Genomic DNA, 26470 nt, shown 5'->3' on the forward strand with positions numbered 1-26470 from the left:
TTTATAGATTCGGTTTTTAGATTATTCTAAAGGTCCTACAATAAGAGCAATTGTGAGCTACTTTCTAGTCATGTTATTTTTTTTCATCCAAAACATAACATTTTGCAATTAATTCGTCCATTCATCCCAGATCGAGAAAAGCCAACAGACAAAAATACTAACACAATAGAAATTTTATTCGCTAAAATATGGCACGTACCGTAAAACAAACAAAAAAAGAAATCTTATCCTCAATTTCATGGCTTTTCGTCAGATGATTTCGAACAATATCTCTTCTTCTGATATTCACATTACATCACAACTTTAGGATAATATTTAAAATACAATTTTATTTTATATCAAGTTCTTGGTAATAGATGTAAAATGAGAAGATATGTAGTAGAATAGATTATTATTTTTTGCAGTTGATGAAGTATTCCTATAGATCTCTTAACATTCATCATTTACTTACCTCGTTTTAATTATTATCAAAAAATATCTGTTTCGGATTTGCCCAGCTCTGATCATCTTCCAACCCCAAAGTGTGCACAACTTTCGTGTTAAATTTTATAACAATTTTCATGTTTATTTTGTCACTTTCCGTTAATTACTCATGCATTAGAAGGTTAAGGTTGTTGGAGCTTCTCTTTCACTCTTTTTCTTTCTATTCCTCCTTTTTCGTTCACAATCTCCATCGAGGTCGTCCTACTACTCGGCTTCATTCGCCTCTTGGCTGACCTCTTTCGGACGAATATACTAAAATGCTTGCCCATTCTCTTTAACCATGCAGTCGTATCGAAAGCCATAGCCGCATGCTACGACGACCTTCTTCTTTCTTCTAACAGTTACTTTCTGTGACCAGCCGACCAACTCGACCAGCAGCCCTAGGATCAGGGGTCGCAAATACTGATTGGCTAAAGGAGGGTTTGTTGCTTAGTTTTTCGGGATGTGTGACTTATGCTTTCTTTTAAGCCTAGCTGGTGGCAACATTGGATCGCGGGTAACTAGAAGCGTCGCTCAGTGTGGGATTTAATCGTTCTTGTACCTCTTTTATTTTAAATTTCCAAGCATCTTCCAGGGCCCCATCCCGGATGACATGGTGGACGGCACGCCATGGCGATGGAAAAATGAATTCGATTTCCATTTCACTAGCGTACAAAAATCATCTCATCATCCTGAAGCGCACTCAAGTGCTTCGTTCCGCTGGACTGCCCATTAGTCCTTCGACGGTACGGTTTGATTGCGGTCAGTTCGCTTCAGTTAGCGCTAGGGAAGGAGCACTTTCATGCGAGCTTCACCGGGTCTCTTAATTGGCAATTGAAAGAATGCAAACGAATGCAGCCGAGCTGGACATGTATCCAGCGGGTTTACGGACCGGTTTGAAGAGCTCTTGTCGAGATGCCACAGAACGAGTACAACCTAACAAGATATAACGTCGTTCAAACGTATTAACATAATAGTATCCATTTTTTAACTTTAAATAAAAACAAATCCATCCATCGTTTGACAGATGACCTTCATGAACAAAGATGGCGAATTTTTCGAATTCTATTAATTATTTCTGTACCCGTTGGGATGTTTGAATAACTTCCGTATATATTTGCTTTTTCACTCCGAGCCGTTTACAATACCGAATGTAAAAACCGTAAACCAGCTATTTATCATTTATTAACATTTCGCAGCCTCGCATTTCGATCTCAAATTGACAGTTCACACAACTGACCCATACGTTCTCACATCCGGGGGCCTCTGGGTCGAGCAACAGCATTTCATTTGACCGCAAACAATTGCAAACAAAACGAGCAAACGAGGCAAACAGAAGGGGAGAAAACTAACTGCTCCACAGGACGTCTGAAGTTTTCTATCATGGAGGGATTACTGGATGCATTGTTTCACTTCCGCACTGGCCACCAATTTGTTCCACTTGCTGGTGGACTGGGTCGCGGGTTTTGCTAATAATTGCCACAAATTCATGCCGGAAGCACATCTCGTTTGGACACGCGAAATAAATGCCCTACGCTGTTGGCTCTACGATTATTGTGCTGCTTGCGTCCTTTTGCGCGGGGGGAGGTTTTTCCAGGAGAGAAAATGGCCACCAGGTTTACCGCTTACATCCGGTGGACGTTCAAGTGGACTCTCCCTCTTTCTATCTCTCCCTCCCGATGCTATTCTATCGTTTCATTTTATTTCCTATAATATTTTGGTATTCTTTTTCCTTCTCTTGTTTCGCTTTTGCTTCCAGCTGTCTCAACTAGGTGAACTATGTATGTGTGCGCGTGTTTCTGTCTAATATCTACGGTAAAGATGTACATTTGATTAATCTTTTTTTGTTACTTTCTTGTTATGCTTCCCTCCTCGTCAGATGGCTTGTAGTCATGGAACGCAATTGATGGTACTAAAAAAACACACACACACACCGCTCCGTTTTCTCCATGTCCGAGGTTCGGGAAGAAACTCGACCAAGGAAAAGCTTTCCTTCCCGGAAGGGTGGAGCAATAAGAACGGTATTATTTAATCTTCGCTACATTAAAAGCTCTAGCAAGAAAACTAACCGTCTGGGTTTGTGATCGGCTCGAAAAACAGCTGTTCTCGAGTCGTAAACAACACCGATGGTTTTTGTTTGTTTTTTGTTCTTCGCTCGCACGGCTCAACGGAACAAGAAGTTAACCGAATCCTAGCCGCTACTACTAAGACGAAGATAGACGGAAGCAGCCGGATTGTTCAGCCCCTTTCCGGACCAGGAAACGTTCAACTACAAAAACGGACTTGATCTTGACTTCAACGTTTCTTTATTTTCAACTAGCAAAATGTAAAAGAACCCCCAATTTGAGCCTAGTGTTGGGGAAGAAGAAGAGGAGAAGAAGAGAAAACGTTTGTGGGGGAAACAACTGGATCCATCCAGGTTTTGGCCACGGATTGCATAGTTCTACGATTGTTTTTTTCGGGTTGGCCGCGGATTAATTCGGTGAGTGTTCATTTTGGATAAATCCTATATTTTTTGTATGTTGATGTTTAGTGCTATTTTATGTAAGTTGTTTTTTGTTTGTTTGTTTGTTCTGGTTTATTCGTTTGCTTGTGATTAAAACCGATAAGCAACTAAACCTCTATCATTCTACTTGCACTTTCTAACAGCTGACAGCGTTTCGTTTGGAACTATTTGTGTGTGTTTGTTGGGTCAGTATTTGCAATGTTTGATTGCATTGGAAGAGTTCAGTTGTATGGGTTTTGTTTCGCTAAATGTTTTCATTTGTTTGTTTTTGTTCATTCGTTTCACTTCATAATGTAGGTTGAAATTTGTAAGTAATATTTTTCGGTTGTTTTCTTATCATGCTCTTGATTTATGTTACTAGCGTGTGTTTTCTTTTAGTTCTCTTTTCACTCAATGTCAAGTAACGGGTATTTTTTGCTAAGATTTTGGTAGCTTAAGAAAAGGTCATATTTATGTTGTAATAAGATATCAATGAATGTGTTTGTTTTTAAGTTTTTTTCTTTGTTGTTTTGTTTGTCTCGCATCAAATGGTGAGTGTTGGTTTTAACTCTCCATTAGTTTCTCCGCATCGTACTTGCTCCATCGCATCCTTTTCTACCTGGTTGCATTTAGTTGTATTTCTTATTCTAATATATGCATCAAATGATCTGTGTTTCTTGCTACTTCGTTTCAATGAGATTCAAAATATATTATTGGCACATTCAAGCCTCCTCCACCATTACTTTACCCTGGACTTTACTTCCCACGTGGCTCCGGACATGGTACGGTACGATTAACACAGTAAACTTTATTCCCGTGTGTTTAAACACGGCGCTACATAAGCGCTTTCCTGCTCGGTGTATTTCTTCAACAAGGTTTCAAAACTTTCGGTTTTTGCCACTAAGCCATGCCCAAGTAACTGCAGGAGTCGAACAATTATGGCCATTTCGGCAAAAAGGGCACACCCTTTGATGGACTGTCCGTTAATCGAGGCGACCGGGTCGGGTCTACTTATTTGGTTTTGCTACTTTCGTATCGAAATAATACGAGTAAGTAGGGTTGAGCGGCAAAACTTATCTCACTGGGGAGGACCGTACCGGTAAAGTGTAATGAAATCGTTTATTTGTCGCACACACATTGCGTAGCACAATTCCCTCCGAGCATCCTTTCGTCGCGTGGACAATACGGCTTACCTTTCCCGGAAGCAAACACCACAACCCCCTTGGTGGACCTTGGATCGGTAAAAACGATCCAATGGAGGAGGGAAAGGTGAGAGGTGGCACATCTCACAAGTGGATCTTGCAGCAAACTTTACCGAACGCACATTGGCACTCCCACACGTTCGGAATAAGTTTAGCTATTGGCCGATCTCGTTCGATTTCGGTACCCAAACAGTATTTCGGACTATTTCTGAGGAGAAACGAGCGGCATCGCTAGAAGAAAGTTATTGATTCGTTGCCAAGGTCCGTGGGTCCCCGAGGAGCAACCCCACGCAGAACACGCGCTCTGTCTTTCTTATTATCTTTTTATTTCCGGTTGTTTCTCTGCCGTTGCCAGTTTTTTTTCCCTTTTTTGACGAGTTTTGGCAACTTCGAGTCAATCCCAAAAGCGAACGGCCAAGCGTTGGAACTAGCGGACAAGTCACTTCGGCCGAAAACTCCCTCGAACTTTTGCAACTCAATTTATGTGCCGGTCCGCTCCCGCCCTCACCTACTGCTGCTGCATATCCTTGTGTCTCACTTTCTCCACACTCTCGCCATCCGAAAATCGTTCGAGTACTTCTGTCTGATAAAAATCTTTAATTTCCGACCTTTCGGTACGTTACGCTGGCGTACCTTCCGCCGGGCGCAACTTGCAGCCAAATTGCCCACGGGAGTTTGGGGTCCGCTTCGTACCGGGTTTCGAATTCAATGATTCCATTTCGGCCAGTGTTGTGCCAAAGTTGTGGCCCTATGTTTGCACTCCGAGTGGTAGAGCTGAAATTAGGTCCACGTTCTGTCGTTCCTCAGTGAGATACACGAGATGTTTTTGAATGTCGTGCTGCGAAAACAATTGAATCGGACCCATCACATGTACTGGTTTGCCTTTGGGTAACACTATTAGTCCACTTATTTATGCTCGCCCCGGCGTATTGCGGAAAAGGCTTCTTGCTAACTTGCGGGGCGGGTCTTGCAGGGGGTTTTCTTTCTGGTTTTGCTGGAGGGAGTTTTCTTTTCAATTTTCCTTTACTTTTCAAGTACTTCCGACTGAGCATGTGAGTTTTCCTTTCCTACTCGCCCACCACGCTCATTTTCATCGTTTGGAATGCACACAAAACGTACGTACGCACTAGTCTTTTAGTTTAGTTTTGTTTCGTAACTGGGGCAAACGAGGAGGGACACGCAAGGATACAAAAACCCGAACGAAAGCGAGGATGGGAAACGAACAACATTCTTCTTAAGAACAACCACCATCCGTACTTACACAGCTTACAAGAGACCGTCGGCCACGGGGCCATTACTGTATCAAGGGGGCGTTCTGCGAGTCGCCAAAGTCCACCGTGTAGTACATGTCGTTCTCCAGGTTCATCGGCAGCGGCTTGTTGATTATCCGCTCCGGTTGCAGGCCGGCGTACGAGTTGGGCAGCTGGTGCGCGTAGTTGTAGTTCGGGTTGGAGTGGCTCTGCTGGTGCTGGTGCTGCTGCTGCTGGTGGCCCTTGCCGCTCAGCCAGTGCCGGTTGGCGCTGGCCGGCTTGGTCCGCCGCCCGAACACCGGTATGAGCTGGCGGTGCTTGGTGGCGAAGTGGCGATAGCTCTGGTGCACCTTGCAGTGACATGCGGTTACCTGTGCGGCGGAGCGGGCGGAGAAGAGCGGTTCGTAGGTTATCGCAGCGGTTCCAAGTTGTGGTTACGCCACAGGGACGCATTTGTTGAGAGGTTGATTTTGAACGTTGGTGACGAAAGGGGTCAAATATAAAGGCTCCGAATGGAATGAATAAGTATAACGAGCAAGTTTGGTAAAGTTTGTCTGAAACAACACGAAAACTTTGCTTCCGTTTGGCCTCATTTTGGTGAACCAGCCATTTAATCTTGTGATTAAATTTTCTTACCCCCGGCAAAAATCAATGGAGTTGTTTAAATTACAACAGTGTTGAAAATTTTACTTCCCACTTGGGATGAATTTTATTTCTTTTTAAATTAAAAAAAACACAGGCAAAGTACTTGCTTGCTTATTGTTGTGCAGCAAATTAAATGTACATGAACGAATTTCCAATGGACATATGAAAATATGTCGGTATGGAATACAGAATATTACGTGTTATATTTATTACTCAACCAGATGCAATACAGTTATTCAATGATATTTAATAATAGTTGAAACTGATTTGTCAGAGACAGTCCGGACCCGCAAGTTCGAACTCTCTCCAACAGCACTTATCAAATCAAAAAGGAACGAGATTAGAGTTAGGAAAAACTAAAAAAATATATAGAAAGCGGGCCAACGTTTCTCTTTACTCTGTTACAAGCACAAGGAGTACACTCTGTAACAAGCAGCAGGAAATAAAGAGTCAATTTTTGGATTTACTTTACCGCGTAATTTCTAAGAACTCTTTGAATTGTCTACGCCACCAGAGAGTGTTTGTAACAAAAATTCTTCTGTGATAAATGCGAAAGAACGAACCGCTTGAATTTGTTGTGAAATCATGCTCTGTTTCTACGAAATCATGAACTAAAATCAGTTGAGAAAATTGGAGTTCTCCACCGATCATTTATTCTTTGCTTTAGCTGCCTGAGAAAACAATTATGGCAATTAACAAGTTTTCCTAGTCGTCTCTATCACTTATTTTGTTCTTTTTATTGAAAAACTACGGTTGCTAAATAGAGGATTTATCGGCTAAATAGAGGAAAAGATGTTATTTTCGCGAAATTATTAGATCTCTCTCAAAATAACACCTGAAATCATGAATCATTTTTCATACTCATGCTTTAAATATGTAATAAGTTTATTCCTAAATAATATTACTTTACCTTTATTTACTTAAGGTTACATAAACCAGAATAATCATTGGCATGTAAACAACGAACATTTATTCATCAAAACCAAAAATAGACACTAGCAGACGGTAAAGTCAACCAGACTGCTAATGTTTTGTTCATCACCAACTTCAACCAACAAACTGAACAAAGCAAATCGACATAACAGAATCTATATACAAATTTTATAACAAAAACACTGATGATCGATTTGGAATCATTAGCCATTTTGACCGAACGTTAGATGATTCTGTGATACCATCAATTAGTTATTACGAGCAGAAGGTAATGGAATCTGCATTACCAACTTTTTTTTCAAAACTTAAGTTGCGTTAACTGCGATTTGTGGGTTTTTTCTATGGATGGTTATATTTTTTTGCAAAATTAAACAAATATAATTGATGAATTGGAAAAAAACAAGACTTCCATAGGCTTTTGCATAGAAAGCAAAACAGACTAAAATAAATAAACACCGCGGCATCGATGGTCCCTAATCGCACATTTTAATCTATTTCGTATAGCCAGCATGTAACAGTAAAAACTATGTAGCACAATATCGATTGCGCTGGATAAACATCGGGTCGGCTTCTGTGGCCGTCCGCGGTCACTGCAACTGCTTTTCCCTCCGCAGAGCAAACATAATTCTCATTTTCCCTCGTGGCTTTAGCCACCTGGGGTGGGAGGAAAGTTATGTGTGCCAGAGCCCTGCTTGTTGCTCGACTTGTAGCGGATCTTATTGACTTTGATCAGCAATCGATAGGCGAGCAGGGCCGTCGATAACTAATGAGCCACGGTTCGCTAATGTTTGCGGTGGCGCTTGGACGAGTAATAAATGGATGTTTTTCCTGCGTTTTTCCCTTCCCCGCTTTGTGCTTAGATGCCTCCGACACGTCTCGCTCGAGGTGTGGCACATGTTCTATTGATGGAGTGTTAGAAATGGAAGGTGGTGGGGGGGGGGGAGAGTGTGGGAAGGGTGAGTAGGAAAACATAATATAGAAACCACCCGGGCCACCCAATACTCACCACAATGGCTACAATCAAAATGGCGGTGGCCAGCGTGCCGGCCGCGATGTACGCATTGTGTAGCTCCAGCGCGCTGTTGTGCTTGCCGGCGTGTCCACCCGCCACACCGCCGTCCTCGCCGTACATCGTGCTGCCGCTGATGGCCCGGAGACCATTCTGGTTGGCCAACGTGTCCGAGAGCATCTCGCTCGAGCTCACCATCGTATCGATGACGAAGTTTTCTGTCGGAAGGTGAAAGCGAACGTAATGATATCATAACACCCGGGAGATTAGGAAAGTTTTCCTTCATTTTTTTTTTTCGCTCCTGCACTTTCATAATGTGTGTGTGTGTGTATGCGTGTGTTTGTGCTTCCCTTTGCAACCGGTCCCGTCTAGGACGTTTCGATTCCGCAGAAATGCCGTCCCGAGATTGTCGTGCGGGGAAAAGGGGCACGGGAATCGGAGCTGGCCAGTGTTTAATTTGGGCCCCATGAAAAACCCATGAAAAATGGTCCAGTTGCTTCCGCCGTAATCCGCCAGGATCATACTCCAATTAGTTTTGCTCTTGTGGGAATTTACCGCCCCGGCCTGGGCCGTGCGGGACATTCCGGCGAGTGGAAGTAAAGTGAACCATTTTATTGGCACTGTGTTGTGTGTCTTTTGTATTTATTTTCGATAAAAAAACGATTCGCGCTGGGTTTCAACATTGTAGACTATTTATTGAAAGGGATCCTTGTATAGGGGATCGCTGGGCAATATGCAACGAACTTGACCAGATGTACTTGCATATTTTTAAACAGATCTGGCTACTTTTAAATATTAAAACATAATAAATAGAGCAAATCATCTTATCTGATAAGAACAACAAAAATTTGGTGATGGTGCATTTGAGTTTAAATCATACAACAAGGAAACGGGATCTAGGACTCCAACCTAGTATGATTTCGATTATATTATATGAGTAAAAATGTGATCTATCGATCGAACAGCGATGGAAAACATAGTAAAACAACAGAAGTTGGCCATTTGCCATTAAACATTGTAATATACGGTATTCAACATTTGATACGAGCACAAATCTGAAAAATTAGCAAAAGCGCATAAGAATTTATTGCACTATATTCTACCGTTATAACCTAAATATAATTTACTCAAGAAGAGTTTATTTTATAGATTTTAAAATAATTTTGAACATAGATAAAGGAAAAAGTAGCTTCATACATGATCATTTGGTTTTTTGTTCAAAAATCTAAAAACAATTTCAAGAATTATCTTCAAACAGGTCTTAAAACACTGTGTTTGAATTGATTACACTGTTAAAATAACACCAAAACATAAAAATGACATATTTCTATAAAACTGTTTAAAATTTATTGTTTTTGTTAATAGGATATACGAGACTCCCAGACTAGCCAATCTAACAACTTTATAATGGCTCGAGTTCCCCTTCCTTTAAGTTCTAGAAAAGTGTCATTGTTCCGATGGAACGAGGTTCTTATATCGAATTGAAAGACGTTCATTTGTCACGTTCCGTGGCACAAATGTTCTTTAAAATGATTCCCCGTCCGCAACGCGGATGGCTTCGATGGGAAATCCATTACGGATTCTCCCATTGTTCTTCATCTGCCCTGGTCGATTAATATCGCATTTAAATAATAATTCCCATAACCCCGAGCACCCCTGCCCCCGTCGGCTCTCTTACCTTCGCACATTTTGCCGGTAAATCCTGGTCGGCAGGCGCAATAGAAGGACTCCTCCGTTGTCCAGCAGGTGCCGCCGTTGGCGCAAGGATTCACGTTGCACAGCTGTTGCGGATGAGGTGAATGTTGAAATGTTAAAATATGGCCAAGGATCGTGTGTGTCTGTCCGTTTGTGTGCGTGGGTTTGTGTGCGGACACTGGCTTACAATACGGTTCCGAAGAATGGGTTTATATATTTTTTAGCTCTATTTGCCCCTATTTTCCCATCCCATTAAATTGGCCCGGCAAAGGGTTTAGATCATCTGGTGTGCATTTTCCACCCGCGTCGGCCGAGCGTAGGCATGCTCTATCGTCCCACACATCGTTGACCTGATTGTCGAAGCTACACCCGCCACAAAAGGGATCCATGTCCCGCCCATTTTTTTTTTTTAATCGGGGTCGATTGCAAAAGAACCCTCAACCCCGGGCACTAAATGGAAACCTGTGGGATAGAGGGTTTTGCATGGTTTGTTCCGGTTCCTGTTACATCCCTTCCGTGTGCCATAATACGCCAATCCGCGTTTAACGCACCAATTGGTGCGTACAGGATGGGCCACCATTAGCTCGGGAGTAGTTATTCTTTCGCATGTGTGTTTGCCCGTCCGCTTCATCGGAAGCCTTGAATTGATTTGGATATGAAGCCCAGGAAATGGGAAATGAATGGGTGTGGCAAGAGAAACGGACGCCTAGACCTTCATCTCCTGGAAATCCTTTCGGGATTCGGGAAACAAATGATTATGTTTGCGTTGTGGACTGGTGGTTCATGTTGGGGGTAAAGCTTTCAAGGGTTTTGTAAATAGCGAAATGTTTCTGATTTTTACGATCACGGAGTATTTTGAGAGCCATTCGTTTCCATTTTGTAGCTACCAACAGTTCAAAACTGACTTTAAACGAATAATTGATAAACTGTACGACGATAAAACAGGCCATTTTGAGACATTCATTTTTTTTCTTTCATAAATCATCATTATTTTGAAAAATTAAAAACTACTTAACAAGGGAGAGAAAAGAAACCAATATGTGGCGTGTTGATCAAGACAATCATGTGACAAACGTTTTCAATTGACTGTTTTTCGTTTGAATGCTGATTTTCAAGATTGGCGCTTGAAATGTTAATGCTTTTTTGTGTCATTATTGTTTCCTAAATAAAGAGTACTATTTTGAAAAAGGGAGAAGTATTATCGCAAGAATCTCATTCCAAGGAAATTTGTTAGAAAATACAAGGGAAGTCAATATACAAAGGTTTGAAAAGGGGTGGAATTCACAATCGAAAACGCCATAATAAGGACAAATCCATGGAACTGATATGAGAAGTAGTAGTATATATGGTTTATATAGGCTTTGGACCGCGTGGTTTCCTTCGCCTCTTTTACTGATATGAGAACCATCGAACAGTTTCATAGATTTTCTTTAAATAAAATATTTGCTACCTCAAAGTACAGACTTATTACGCTTCATTCAAATTAAACAAATGCACATACACTGGAAAAAAAGCATTGATGCATACTATTTGTTAATTGATTTATAGTATCCTTTTCAAACAGTGTAGTAAGTCTTTTCCAACATGGAATTGGAAAATGTTTGAGCCGATCGCAACAGTTTCACGCTCAACAATAAATTTTTAACATTTTATTGTAGCAGGTGCAATTATTCTCCAAGCTAGCTGTTTCGATACCTTTGTTGGGTGCGTTTTATATTTTTATTGACTGTTTTACATGGCAAAAATATGGAAGCAAGTTAAAAGTGTTCCATTTAATCGGTTGATAAGTCACGAAAAACACGCACTGCTTGCCATCGCAATCGATAAAAAAACCTCCAATTGTATGTTTCGTATCGATCGTCAACAAAATAAAAAAGGCCAAACCATTTAAAGCCATTCACAGAGGGTGAACAAAATTTCACGCTGCTCAAAAGCGCTGCTTGTACAACATGTTTGACCCAAAAAAATAATCCTTTTATCGGGCGGGCGAGGGAGTGTGGAAAAGCATCGAAAAACCCATGATTGATAAAAACAACGGAAAAGTGAAGAAAAAAAATACGTAAGCCTAACGCTGGGACGGTTAAACAGTTGGGAGGGCAAAAAAGTTGGGCGACGGAAGACGGCCGGAGATTAATTGGTCCGATGCCGATAGCAAACAATGTGTCAAGCGAGCCGAGGAAAAAAGTCGATTCCAATTCATCTTGTACAAGTCGCCCGCAAGTTGGGGCTGGCCGGAAAGCCCATTCCGTGCGCACCATTTCCTCGGTGCGTTTTGTAAGTTTCCTTTTCGTAATAAATTGTGCCCTTTTTTATTGTTGCTGTTTCATTCTCCTCTCGACGATTGCTTCCGAATGCTGTTGTTTGCATTTTGTAATGAGTATGATTTTGCTTTGATCCCCCCTCTCAACTGGAATGTGTTTTTATTACTTTAATATTCATTTGCAACGTTTGTGGGAGGGAAGACGAGTTTTTCCAACCACAGTGAAAACACGGAATCGATCCTTGAACGCAACGAAGCGGAAGCACAAGGCATCACATTTCGACAGGTTTACGTAACGGGCTTCGGCATTCACCGTGTCCATCGTGTCCGGCATCAATTGAATGATGGATGATGAAGTTCAACCGATGAAAGGATGATTTGTGACGCTAGGAAAATTAATGATTTATTGGCTTTCCGTTTACGTAGCTACTTTAAATACGAACATTTCAAACACAAAATATATTTAAAGGGTAATGGATGCTCGTTAAAAATAAACATAATTGGAAGCTTTCTCCAACAAGGTACACAGCGAAACGGGATTAAGCATGTTTACTTTGCCGGAAGAGGCTATTTTTGAAAACGCACAATCGCACGAACGAAAACAAAATTAGTAATATAATCTTTTAATTCGCTCCGATAAGATGGAAACACGAATCCCGACCCGGAACCTGCTCGGCCGTAGCTTGCGCCTACATTTGTAGCCCATCATCAAGCGGTGGAGGAGAGAAAGCAAACCAAGTAGTGGGAGAAGAGGGAACCCGGAATCGCTTTCCCAGTTCCGGAAGACGTAATCTAAATTCCTTCGGAGATGTTTTCATTCCTTCTACTTCCACTTGGTGCGATTGGCGAGATGGAGAGAAATATTTCATTCCATTTGTTTCGTTTCGTTCGTATTTATTTTATTTATATCCTGGCTCTTCTTGGCGTCCTTTGGTGGTTTGAGAGGGCGTTTTCCGTGTTTTCGTTCATTCCACGCTTTATAGGATAACGGGGCAAAAATGGCGTATTGAACATCTCGTAATTCTTGGGTGTTTCGTTTCTCTTTTCACTCGCTCCAAGGACTCGAAGGACTCTTCCGACCGAGAGGGCCCTTCCCGGGCTTTCGCCAGTATGCGGCAGCACATAGCTTCGACAAGTTTATCGAATCGAATGAAATACGACGTCAAGTCTGGGCTTCGACGGGCCACAGACTCCCACCGAGTCACATTGGCGATGACACGAGCGCTCCGCTGACGACGCCCATGGCCGCTGTGGGCTCCGGAGGGTCTCGAGGGTGGGACGGAAGCTTCCACCCTTTGGGAAGGAATGTGTCGTGCTGCTCGATTTCGGAAAAGAACGTACCACCCCCCGCCTCATGTCGAATGCATACAAATATGAAAGTTATATCTGATTTATACCGACGCCCAAGTATGTCCGGAGTTGAGGAGCACGGGTTGTTTATCGTACCGACGGTCGACGTTGGAAACGTGGGACATGGGACGACCCGGAGGTACAGCGGGACGCTGGGTGGAGAGATCCAAAATCAATACAGATTAAATTCCCTCCGGGGGTGCCCAAGCGAAGGAAAATATCGCATCCCAGCAGAGTGCGCAAATGTACGCCCGGCCGAAGGTGGTAAACAGTGGTTTTATGTACATGTTATTCACCCCCGCACACACACGCACACATACACATTCACGTGCGGGTGTGCGGAGGTGTGATATCCGACAAACAGCAACAAAGTCCCTTGACAAGGGTATATTACACTTCTTGCAGCTTCTTGGGCTTGGCCAGCCGAAGCCCAACCTTTTCCAAGACCCTCGAGTGGCCAACGGAACGCGGCGTCGTGATGGAGTTGAAGTAAAGTCCCCGGGTGCGCCGGTATGCAAATGATGTTGCATAAAAATCGAACGCAAGCACCGGGAGTTGTCACCTGAGATGTTCTTCGCCAGACAGAATTAGATGGAGCTGAGCGAGGCAAAGGGAGCGCGCCTTGTTACGTATGCATTGGAAATATGCATGACTTAGGAGGGAAAAGGGTAGTTTCAAAGCTTCTTAGACTCACTTCGGATCGGTGTCTATAAATACTGGCGAAGCCATTGAGTCAATTAGGTGTCAGACGTCGTTGAATAATATTCTATCAGCTGAGTAAAACATGAAATAATACTACACTGTACTGCAATGGAATTATGAACATTGTCTCAAGTTTTTTTTGAACACGATGGAAGTATAAAAGCTTGTTTGAGATTCAAAAATATTTTGTTTTGGTGTGTTACTCATTTCAATGTGGTTCAATGTAAAGCCAAATGTAGACGAAATAATCTGGAATCTGAACAGTAACTACATACTGTTTTCCACAAAAAAGTTTAATGGAGAATTCGAGAAAGACGTCTGCAATAATGTGTACACAGGATAGACGGGAAAAATGTTTATGTTTAACAATTAGTTTAGTTAAAATAAAGCATAACACAATAAGGAATCATGAGAATTAGTTTTAGGACATATTGATCTTCATACGGATGGAAAGTACCGACGTACTATTGTCATCACTGACAAAATGACAAAACATATTGCGATATAAATTGTAGAGAGCTATTTTGGATTCTAAAACATCTTCTTCTTCTTGGCGTAACGACCTTGTTGGTCATGCCTGCCCTGTAAAGGGCTTACGAGACTTTTTACCTTATGTGTACATGGATAGTCAGTCCTCTCGTACAGGGGAGGGTCCGGTCTCGGTTGGGATTCGAACCCACGCCGTCGAGGTGGTGAGCCCCGGCGCTCATGGGCCGATTTTCTAACCGGCGCTACCGCTCGGCTGTCGCGGACCCCTATTCTAAAACATCTAAATGTTTTAAACAAATTAGGAAATTCCATACTTTCGTAGAAAACAATCATTTATATATTAGAAACATCTAAACTGTGTAAAAAACTAACTAAACTATCAACTGTTACAAATGAACTATCAAAACTGTGGAGTGGCGCATTGTGGCCAACCGATTAGAAGCGAAACATCCACACCAGAAAAGCTGTTAAACCCTGGTTTTTTTTAATGAGTAAAGCATGTGCGTTCTGCTGTTTGAATTGCATTTGAAAAATTGACCAAAATTGATTTATTTGAATGCGCTAGAATGTTTCCATGCGCATCTTGTGGGCAATGTTAAAATGAAAAATACTCGTTTACCAGCCTAGAACTAGGCCCGGAATCGAATTTCGTTCATAGAAATGAAAACAAAGTTGTGGCAAATGATGTGTGAAAAGGGAAATTTCATATGTTTGCAACGTTTGTTGTGCAATCCTCTGTTCTCAGTTAAAAATATCAAATTTAATGTTTTCATACGTATAAACACTTTTTTTGACAATAATTTCGTTTTACCTCGACGAATTCACAACTTTCAACCAGTGAAACGAATGAATCAGTGCAAAATCTGTGTCGTTACGATTTGCGCCGGTGAAAAGGTGAAAAGTACTTTCCCTTCCAATTCACTGGCCGGAAAGAAATATCGTTTGGTGGTACGCGCCAAGAATTTCAATTCGTCGGTCGCCCGAAGACAACATGCATAACACACACTCGCGTGTGGTTACATCCGATGCCTGGCGGGTCATAAAATATGTACATCGGTACTTTCTCGCTCACATCGTGTGCCGGTTCAGGTTTGCTTTCGTTCGTTTGATGTTTCGAAATAAATAGAATAATAAAAAGCGGCCGCCTTTCCGAGGGCACGATTATCGTCCCGGTGCCGGTTGTCACACCGATATCTTTAATCGTATATTCATGGATAATTTAATCCGAAGCTGTATACGGTGCCCGGTACAAGTTTCAGGTTCGGGATTGTTTGCTGGCTTTGGTGCTTCTGAGAAGGTTTCCGTTTGAACCTTCATATTAGTGCTGCAACCCGATATTCGAATTAACTGAAAATTAACGCCGCTCTAAAGGACACTTTTTGCCGCTCGAGAGGACATTTGTCTTGTTTTATGACACGCGCACTCTCGATCCCGCACACACACACACACACACACATACAGTTCAGTTCAACCTGATTGAAATTCTAGCCGCGTTTCCATGGGATTCCTGGCGACAAAGGCGCACCCCATTCGGTTGGCCCGATTTTCGGGTGATCCGGATGCTCCGGAGAGGTTGTTTTCCGAAGGAAGCAGTTCTATTGGTGCCCATTTTCCGGTCCCTCAATACGGTGTGGGGGACGGTAGAAAAGGCCAACCGAAAAGAAAAGGTGCCCAAAACTATCCCTACACCGCTTGTGCCGCGGGAGGGCTTTTCTTTGCCGATCAAAAGCCGATGTGTGCCCGGGCGCATGGAAAAACAACTCTCAAACCTCAAATCCGTGATCCTTTCACCGACGCAAAAGGAGGGGGGTTGGGGCGTAGCGAAAAGAAAAGCCAGCGCTTTGGGAGCTGCGGGAGAGCTGGAGGGAGAGGTCATGGTTGTGGTGGGTGACCAAAGAGAAAGCCCAAACTTAGAGTCGTACACACTTTCGGCCAGAATTCGTTCTGCCCGAAACCTAAGAAAGGCTTACCGAACCGCTTTCGCTATCCTGGCAATGCGTTTCGACCAAAGTAGAAGAGAAGTTGGGGGGGGGGGGGGGGGGAAACGTGGGAAAGAAGAGAAACGGTTTTGGGCATGGAAAATCCTTTTTTCTTTTGCCGTACGCCAACCGGTTTACGGCACACAAAGGGAACAATATATCTTACGGTTAGTCGAAATGTTTTTCCCCATTTACGAGGGAAACTTTCGGCCACCGGATTGTGGATACGAAGCGTGAAAGAGAGAGAGAGATAGAGGGCAAGAGTGAACGAGTCGAACTAAATGGAAGCTGGAAAGCGGACGGACGCCTAGTGGATGGCCGTTCTTTTCGGTGACGGATGGCGAAAAGTCCAAACAATCGAACGAAAACCGACAGGACACACCGGAGTGCACAAACACAGCAAAAAAAAAACCCACGGTCGTAAAAAAAAGTTCAGAAAATGCCCTGCGGTGTGCGGCAAAAAAAAAATACTCAAGCGCGAGAGCGAGCGAGAGAAAAGGCACCGAAAATAACGAAAATAAGTGATTCCCATTTCCCGGTCCCCGGGTAAGCTGATTTATGTTTTAATCCTTTTTTTTCTCTCCACTTCTGCCATTTCCACGCCCGGCCGGGGTTGCCGTTGGAAAGTGTGCGACCGCGAGCGGGAACCCGAAAGTGTTTCGGTGGTCCATCCCACACCAATACTAAACAAGCTCGGGGTCGGGCTGCTCGGATAAGTCATCCGCACTCAGTGACTGATTTGATTTGTGGCACGGTCGGTTGACGGCTTCGGTCCGCCTGGCTGGTTTTCCTGCGACGATTTTAGAGCCGCGCGATTTTCGCTGGGCTCAGGGTTGGCGCATCGGTTGGGCCAGGTAAAAGGGAATGGTAGCTTGCTGGCCCAACGGAAGGAGCGAACGGAATGAACGAAACACGAGTGAAATGCACGAGGATGTTTCGAGGATGAATGTTCGCGTTCACGGGGAACGCATACGCCATCTTACGACCCGATCTAATGCAGCAAACAAAATAAAGCCACAATCAACCCGTGCACACCCGCTATATGGTCGATGCTCTGCGGATTAAATTACCGGCAAAGTCATTAAAGTTTAAATGGAGGCGCCCAGTTGCTCAAGCGGCGAACGGGTGGTGGAAGAGGGTACCACCGAACCCCACTCCACGCCGCCTTGGAGTCATGAATTTTAATTAGTTTTCAACCCGATTCCCCGTATGAAGATATAGGAGCATAATTATTCCACCATCCCGAAACCCGCCTCCACCGACACCCGGCCGTCCGTCTTGCGAGCTTTCGTTTGCTTTCCGAACGCCGAAAAATGCTGCTCGAAGAAATGCAGCGCGATGCAATCGGCACCGAACCGTGGCTCCGGACGAAAGTAAAATAAAACGCTGGCCGAGAAATGGCGCCGTCGGGATGTTGTAAAACCGGGTGCACTTTTACGGTGCCGCCGTAATAGCGGATAACACGCCACATAAATCAAACTAAACGACAAGATAATAGAGTGCAGAAGGAGATTTTTGATGGAAAAGAAAAGAGCGCTCAAATTGAAGCGCACACCGACAGGGCGCGTGCGGTCTTATGCGGGGAAATTTGAGTGGAAATTTTAGACACCAACATGACAAACTTGTGAAAACGGCGAAAGGGGGCGTGGGTTTCTTCGTGGCGTGGGTTCCCCGGACGCAGAACGTCGCCCACCAAGAGTTGGCAGTATTTGTTGATAGCGAGCGCGATGTTACATCATATCCATATGGCGTCTTGCCAGCCGGCACCATCTTTGCAGCACATAACTGCAATGTTGCATCGTGCGATGGATCTGCATTAAAAGCTAGACTCAACTCTTTTCGCAGGATTTTAGAGTTTCTTCGCGTGTTTCAGCGGGGGAGAATCTTAACGAGGAAGCTTCTATTCTAGTTTTTGCAGATCACATCAAAAGAAGAACTGTTGGACCCAAAAGGATCATTGTGAAAAGGCTTTAAATTAACGACAAAAGTTGTGACCAACCGTACAAGCGAAAACATCGAGAGAACAAATAAACTCAAACAATTCCACGCAAAGCTTATAGCAGAAGTACCGGAACTGTAGTGAAAAGTTACTAATGAAGCGCATGACGGGATATAGATGAAGCACTTTAACCTGATTTAAGAAAAGAATTATTTTGAGTTCAGTGATAATGAATGAGAAGAGTGTAATCAGGGGTAATTTCTGTTAAATGCCTGACAAAAAAGAACAAGTCTGTGAAATGTATTTTAAAGGCTTAAAAAATATTGTTCTTCTGATACCAAATTGAAGAAATTCATTATAGGTATGTGGCGTTCAAGTCAGCATCGTATCTATTACTTTAAACTTTATTTGTTTATTTTGCACTCTAGTCCTGTTTTTAAACACTTTTATTTTCAATTTCATAGATTTCTGTCCATATTGCCCGAAATAAGCATAACTGTAATTCAATCAGTTAAAAAAGTACAGAAAAAGGAAACATTGATAAATCATGTATGTGCATATGGAACAGAATTGTTATATATGGATAGAAAAACCATGACTGTCATACAACATGTGCAAATTTTTAGCATCGGGCTATTTACCGGAAAGGCTTTCAAAACCATATGCACCTTAACAGCTCCCAGCGCTAATAACAATCAGGAAACATGTCAGGATGAACTCAAAAGAAATGTTTCAAAAAACTGCTTCACAGCAGTTTGATAGTTTCAAATTTCAACAAATTTTTTTAACTATAAATTTAACGATAAACATTATAAACGTTGAAGATTTTTATTAACAAAGTAAAATCTACACGTCTACTAGACATACGGACACAGAAAAGATTAAAGAGACGCTTACATAGTAATACTGATAAGTTTAAAAATTGTCTCAAAATAAACTACACTCAATACGAAAAGGTAGAAAAATATAAACAAAGAAAGAAACTCGAAACTCTGGACTACAGACAATCTGTTCAGAATAAATTGCATTGTGAATGTATTAATTCGAAACGGATGAGCAAAATGTTATTGGAATGAAGTTATTAATTTTGGTATGAAATGGTTTATTGTTTGAAATTGATTTATTCCATTTCAATCGGAATAACTGCACGTTATAATTTTCAATCATGCAACAAGATTGCTTGAAGATGTCCCAACCAAATTGCCATCGGAGATTCTTGAGCCATTCACTTTGGCCCCCCCTATATTTTCATCGAATTTCATCGCAATAATCCACTGAACCGTATTATTAGGCCCGCATCAGGCGGGCATGCACTTACCGTACGAGGCACCTGATTGCAGTCCGGCCCGTTCCTGCCGCCGGGACACTCGCAGGTGAAGTCGTCGCCATGGTCGATGCACCGATGGCCGTCCGGGCAGGGATCGTTGGCGCAGAAATCGACCTGCGGGCGTAATGAGAACATCATTAGTGTTGTAAATCGAACGCGAATCGCGCGAACATGGCGGCCGACAAATGGCTGCCGTTCGATGTCCGTTGTTTTTCGCCGTGCGGTCGATGCCATTGCGGAGCAGGAACAATTAAAATCTTCTGCGCTATTAACCCCGAGCATGTAGGTTGGTCTTTTCCCAAGGTGCATTTCCGGAGAACGTCTAGTTTCTTTCATTTGCACCGAACCGAGGAACACTCGATGGCGCTGGCGCTCATTTTAATCTATGATCGATTGTTTAATTCAAATGCTCTCACCGTTTCTCTACGGCAGGCAGTCGAGCCGGCGACGGCAATCTGGCACAACTTACCTTAATGTGACACCGTTTGCCGGTGTAGCCCCGGGTGCACTTGCACGAGAATCCACCGATATTGTCGATGCACTGGCCGCCGTTGATGCATGGGTTGGATTCGCACTCGTTGTACTCGAAGTTGCACAGTTCACCGGAGAATCCTGCGAAATAGAGGGACGCGGCAACGCGGCGGGTGGCGAGTGCCGGGAAGAGAAGGGTGAATTATATTAATGCGCCATGGCAATGAATAATTTGCACGGTTCCCGGAAATCGGAGCAGACGGAGGCTTTTCTTCGCAAGCAGTGCCATAAAATATGCGGCCCGGCTGACGATGGTGGTGGTTCGTGCACAGCCGTGCCCGGGTCGTAATGCAGCTTTGTTGTAGAAAGTTTAGATCAATTTAAGTGCCACCCTCACCCTCGGAGTGCAAGGGTGTGGGATCGTTAGGACGGCAGCATAAAGCTGGCAAAGCTGGGTTTCATAAATTGTGTCATTCGCTACCGAACCAACTTTGTTACGGAGAATTATATTGAACTGTACAGAATTGCTTTCACTTGCGTACTGCAATGGATGCAGACGAAACATCGAGTGGCGCTACCACAACATTGTACAGTATTTTCAACGAAGCAAGCTGAAGTTAACTGCTTTCAGAGTTAACTAATCCATTTGCCTACAAAACAAATAAATTAAATTGAATGCTTAAAACGAATTAATAAATTCTTAAAAACTCTTAATTTCATCGATAACTGACAACACGCGCTGAAACGAACAAGTGTAGCTCAAACAAAAGCTTCAATACGCTTGTTCTATCACTATTCCAATAAAATGTTTTTGCGATGTTAGGTCAGCAATGCTTTTTCTAAGCCAAATTGTTAGTCCATCGAAGTAGGATTACAGTTTCAGGGTTTCTTTATATTGTCATAGTACATGAATTTCAGATGAATTGTTTATTTCTCTGCATTTGTTTTTTTTCTCTTCCATTACTTTCTTGGTTTAGTTTCTTACATGAATTGAAACTGTCTATAGTTTTTGCTATGTTTTAATTTTTCTTTTTCTTGACCAAATTGCTGTATCGCCATAATATACAATAATGTTGCAATCGTGACAAACCATAAATAACATAATCCGACCGCTTTTTTGAAGAGCTTTGCATACATTTACACTTAATGAAATTTCATTCTGTTGAAAATAATTTATAACTAAGTAAAGTTAAAAGTTTCAATACTAGAAAACTTTAAAAGATCAATTTCAAAGTGGACTTGTTATTTTTAATTGGAATGCTACCCATTTTTCACTATTGTAACTACTCTTATTTGGGTTGTTTGGAGATTGAAACCAAATTTACATTTCGGTTCATTTGTAAATACAAATGGCCTCGAAAATAATTATTTTTTCCAACACGTAAGCGTGGTAAAATCAACAAAGAAGAAAATAATTCGTCAGTATGTCAATAGTATTGTATGACATTCTTCTTACTGATAGATTTTTACTAAACTCGCATAATTTGTTACGATAGGTTAAAGTTCTTTAAATAATAGAGGTTAACCTAGAACAAAAATTGTAATATGATCAAAAAATCGACATTACATTGAACGTTGCTTTTAATAAATGCATAACAAGCATTTTAATGCCCATGTTTCTACTCAATGCATTTTCTGGCTTCGCTTCTCTCAAACGACAAATCGCGCCATAACAGAGTGAGATCAAATTCGCGCAGCACATACGTACAATTTATTCGCATTTGCAATGGCTTCTATATTTACTGCGCGCTGCGATGCCGTGTCGCGACGGCTCCTTAAAATAGCGCCTCGCAGAACCGATGAGCTCTGCTCCAGATTTCTCGAGATTGCAAAATACACACACACAAACACACAAAAATACACACGCTGGCCTCTTGCACTGCCACGCTGCGCAACATAATTTCACGTCAATAACATCAATTTATTTTCCATCACAAGCAAATTGAATTATTCTCCCCACAGACTTTCATTTCTGTGGGTTTCGCGGAAAACTATCGGTCGCCGCGCTCAAATTCGCCTTCGGATGCCAACAGGGCGGCAGGACGGAAAGGAAACAAGGGCGACACGGACGAGCCCGCTTCACCGATTTCTAGGACCCTCTGAGTCCCTTCAGGGTTGGGACAGCAGTGCATAGGGTTATCGTTGTATTTTTTTCTTCTTTAACTCGGCGCAATCTCTGCTTCTGTATACAGGAGGTTTTTTGTTTTTTTCTGACTCCATGTTTTTCTCTCGAGGCGCAAAAGGGAAGCGCCACCGTTGGCTTCCAATTTCGGCGCACCAATTTATTGCACATTGCACATGCACCAAGTCAAGTGCAAGATCGACCGTTTTTCATTCGTGCATCACCGGTCGCGGCCAACGATGCATACAGATGCGCGGCGTCGATGCAACTGGCAGGTCGTTTGCATGACGCTGCTCCGAAGGACTTCCGGTATTGCCAATCTGGGCCATTGTTTCGCTGTTGCGTCATGAGAACACTGGTGCTGTGTCAAACTGTTGACAGCTGGTCAAAATTGTCCTGTCAGTCTGTAGGATCGAGTTCTAAAATTTCTTTTGCCTTTTCTCAACTTCTAAAATATCTGTTTAGTTGAAAAACTTAACTTAGAATTCAAAAAGCCAAAATATCAAAACAAGTTTATCGAAAACAATTTTGTAATTTTTAATTTGAAAACAATTCCTTCGCATAAATGCTGCTAAAATAACAGAAGAGGATCTAAATATTACTAAACATTCATCTTTACAGATGAAAAACGGTAAAATGTTCGAAAGTTTCCTTGTTTTTTCTCTTCGACAGTCATCTTTTATGCCTCGATTCAACTCCTATGAGACTTATTTCAAATTGTTGTTGCGTTAATTTATGCTAAAAACGTGTATCAATCCTTGTTTTTTTGTATAATATTAATGTTCTTTTAATTACAGTTTTATTTCTTTTCATATAAAACAATGGATCTTGATAAAAATAATCTTGAATGTTACAAGCGTAAGTTTTGAATTTTCAATTGAAACTTACTCATTTAAGATGACATTTTGTGCTATAATCCAATTAATTTAATGATAGCAATCTTTATCTAGCAAATTAATAAATAATCTAAAAAGGAACGGTTATTGTTAGCAGTTAGGTAAATGCAGTTAAATAGCAGAAAGTTCAATGCTCAAAGCCTTTTCCAAATAGGGAATGACAATTTCCAGAAAGTTATTCAAAACAACCATAACAAAAACACAACCTTAACGTGAAGAAAAACTCCGCAGCAAATCTGTTTTCGTTTTGCAAATAAACCCCGTACGAACAGGGTCCCGAAAAAGTAATCCATTTGTTTCGAAACCTCATCAAAAAAGTCCGCTCCATCACGCTCGCCCTTTGTGCGTCCCGCCCAGGGCTATGGCACACCTTCCGGGGCCCAAAATTGGAACTCACCTGGCTGGCAGAAGCACCGGAAGCCGTCCTCCTGATCGACGCAGATCCCGTGGACGCAGGGCGACGATTCGCACTCGTTCAGATTGTGCTGGCAGAGCGGCCCAGTGTAGCCGGAAGTACAATCGCATCTGTATCGCGGGAGGTAGAGAGAGAGAGAGAGAGAGAGAAGAAAAAACAATGAAAAAATAACTCGGACGGACGGACGGTGAGGTATGCTAATTAGGCTGTCAACCTCCGATGAGACATTTCGGACCGAGTGGTCGGGTTTTTCGTGGAGGGTAGGGATGTGGTCATACTAACCTGAAGTGGGTCGAGTTACCGACGCAGGTGCCCCCGTTCAGGCACTGCGATGGATTGCACGGATCGGACTCGAATTGACAGTTCTTCCCGGTGTAGCCTGCGCGGGGCGAAGAGAAGCAATGAAAATGGAAATATATTACCACAAATAAAGAGGAAGCATATAAAAAAGAAAACCATCAGCGGCACCGAGAAAATGAGGAAAAATGGTAGGAAAAAAAACCTATCCCCCCTCCCGTTACCCGTTGCGACTGGCCAACCCCGACGTACGATTGTGTGTGGGTGTCGCATTCCCATACAAGCCAGTCCATACATCAAAGGGAAAACGGGCCACCGAGGGCCGCTTGAAATACATCCATCAGCCATCAGCGCCGGAACGGAAAAACGCACGCACGCAGGGTGGTGGGCGAGTGTGTAAGGGGAGAGGTTCGCGGGATCATTGGTCGTAAAATATTCAAATAGGACCCACATAAAACCCAAACAATCCGACCCAGGCTCCACCGGATCGTTCCCGGACGCACACAACGGCGGGAGCCAGGGTATCAATATTTTATCGATGCTCGCCATACGTCGTCCACATTCCGACGTTGACTCCTGGCACGATGGCAGCGACTCCAAGAACCGTCGGGTGACGAATCACCACCAGGGTATCAGTGGCGGGGAGGATGTGAAAAAAGGACACTCCGACTCCGGACCGAAAAAAGGCCCAACAACTCTCACCCAAAAGGGTGGTTGGAAAAAGCGCACCAATCGCAAAGATAAAAACATATACAAACACACACACATACACAATCCATCCACCTTGTCCTCGAGTGACTGAGTAGAGGGAAAGGTGGACACGCGGCAAATGCAAATAAAAGGCGCGCGAGCGATATAAATTTTTATGTGGTCCTGATTTTTTCGTCCATGCTTTTCCACCCGTTATTTCGTTCGGTGGAGAAGTGGAGGAAAATCCTGCCAAAACAACGGGGAAACACATTCCGCCGCCTCGAAGGATTTGTTTGCAATTGCGAAAACCGAACGCTTTCGGCACATAAAGATCGGGATTAGGCATTAACCTTGTTTCACTTTTATTTATATAAATTTTTCACTCCTCCGAGTGGCCACGGTAAGGTTCCAGGGGTTTCCACCCCACCAAGGAGGGGCTTTAGCTTTTTGGGCCATGCACGGGTAATGTGTTGCACACGCTAACCGGAACGCAAATTGAGATTGTTATTGTGCGGTGATTGTTGTGGCAATAAATGTGTTCTATGCATCCCCCTTCAAACAAATGCGATCGCGAGGGGGAAAAAAAAATACCGATAGTTCCGTCGATAGCGATGGCGGTTTTATGTGCGACAATGGCCGCTTGGTTTTAGTGCTTATTCACGCATTGAGCCATACGTGCCCGGTTGGTTGTGCCGAATTGCAGTCAATAGGAGGCGAGCAGTTGCATTTTTATGGGGCCGAACCGTTTTATTGATGAACGAAAATCACTACCGAAGGCCCTTGCAAATTGTTGTGTCAAGCATGAAACATAAAGATATCATGTTTAGGGATTTTGTCTTGCCTTTGCGATTGCCAGTCTGCAATGTACTGGCATTGGGCTGAAGGACTTTATGCAGGATGAAACAAAGCAAATGATTTGATGAATTTGATTCTGATTTACTTTCTAAATTGTGTGTTCCTTTTTTTAAACAACGCAAAAGAACCAGGCATGAGATAATCTTTTACTTCAGAAACCGTTTGACGGTGACAGTTGCTGGATATTTTGATTTTCGTACATATTGTAATAATTTTAGTGTATCAACAAAAAAAAAATATGGGGATATTAATTTATTGATCTTCCAAAATGCTTCTTCAAAGTGTTTGACTATGGAGAAACAGAAAATTCTTAAGTAGGTCTTTTCTTCAACGATTCATTTTTCTAATTGTTTGTTCAACTGTTCAAAAATCTCATATTGACATAAGTCACAGATTTATACAGTGATTTTTAAACGTCATTTCAAATCATTTCCATCATTTACAAGCTGCAAACTTTAAGTTACAGCAGGCGAAACTAGAACAGGAACATATTGATTTTTAGAAAACGATTGGTTTAAATGACACAACACCTTTCTTACAAACAATCGATTTTATCTCTTATCTTAAAAAGGTATTTTATCAAAATCATTATTATGCATACCTGCTATTTTCAAATCGAACCAAATTTCTTTAGCTAAGGTTAGCAGATAAAATTATTCAATAGAGCCCATACAGCATTTTCGTATTTTTTAACTCTGCGTGCCTATAGGGGTTGTGTCATCAAAAATGCAATCAATGATTGAAATATGCAATTAGAAACTATTATAAAACGACATAACGAAGTTTATGTGAGAAAACATGGAGGATGGTTAATGAAACAAAAATCAAATCAAAAGCTGCTACAGCGAGTTCCTTGCGCAAATATTCACCACAAATTTACCTAAACAAATGTGTGGCTGGATTGAACATTCTTCCCCAAATGGTTTGTCTGAGTTAAAAATATTTCACCCCTGTGTGATGGAGTTATCTTTTCGACAACACATCATTGCTCCACCGT

The 26470-nt window shown here is 42.5% G+C and overlaps 1 protein-coding gene across 1 annotated transcript in view; it reads right to left on the reverse strand.

Moving 5' to 3' along the window:
- Positions 1–5443: 5443 nt before the first annotated feature.
- LOC131263922 (uncharacterized) overlaps positions 5444–26470 on the reverse strand; it is a 41375-nt gene continuing 20348 nt past the window's right edge. The window contains exons 6-12 of the mRNA XM_058266205.1: positions 23914–24010; positions 23614–23741; positions 20197–20339; positions 19719–19841; positions 9665–9767; positions 7984–8204; positions 5444–5770 (exon numbers count right to left, since the gene is read on the reverse strand). Coding sequence (XP_058122188.1) covers positions 5444–5770; positions 7984–8204; positions 9665–9767; positions 19719–19841; positions 20197–20339; positions 23614–23741; positions 23914–24010 — 1142 coding nt within the window. The remainder of the gene's footprint in view (positions 5771–7983; positions 8205–9664; positions 9768–19718; positions 19842–20196; positions 20340–23613; positions 23742–23913; positions 24011–26470) is intronic.

This window comes from Anopheles coustani, chromosome 2 (assembly GCF_943734705.1).
Source record: "Anopheles coustani chromosome 2, idAnoCousDA_361_x.2, whole genome shotgun sequence".
In the NCBI taxonomy this organism is placed as follows: Eukaryota; Metazoa; Arthropoda; class Insecta; order Diptera; family Culicidae; genus Anopheles; species Anopheles coustani.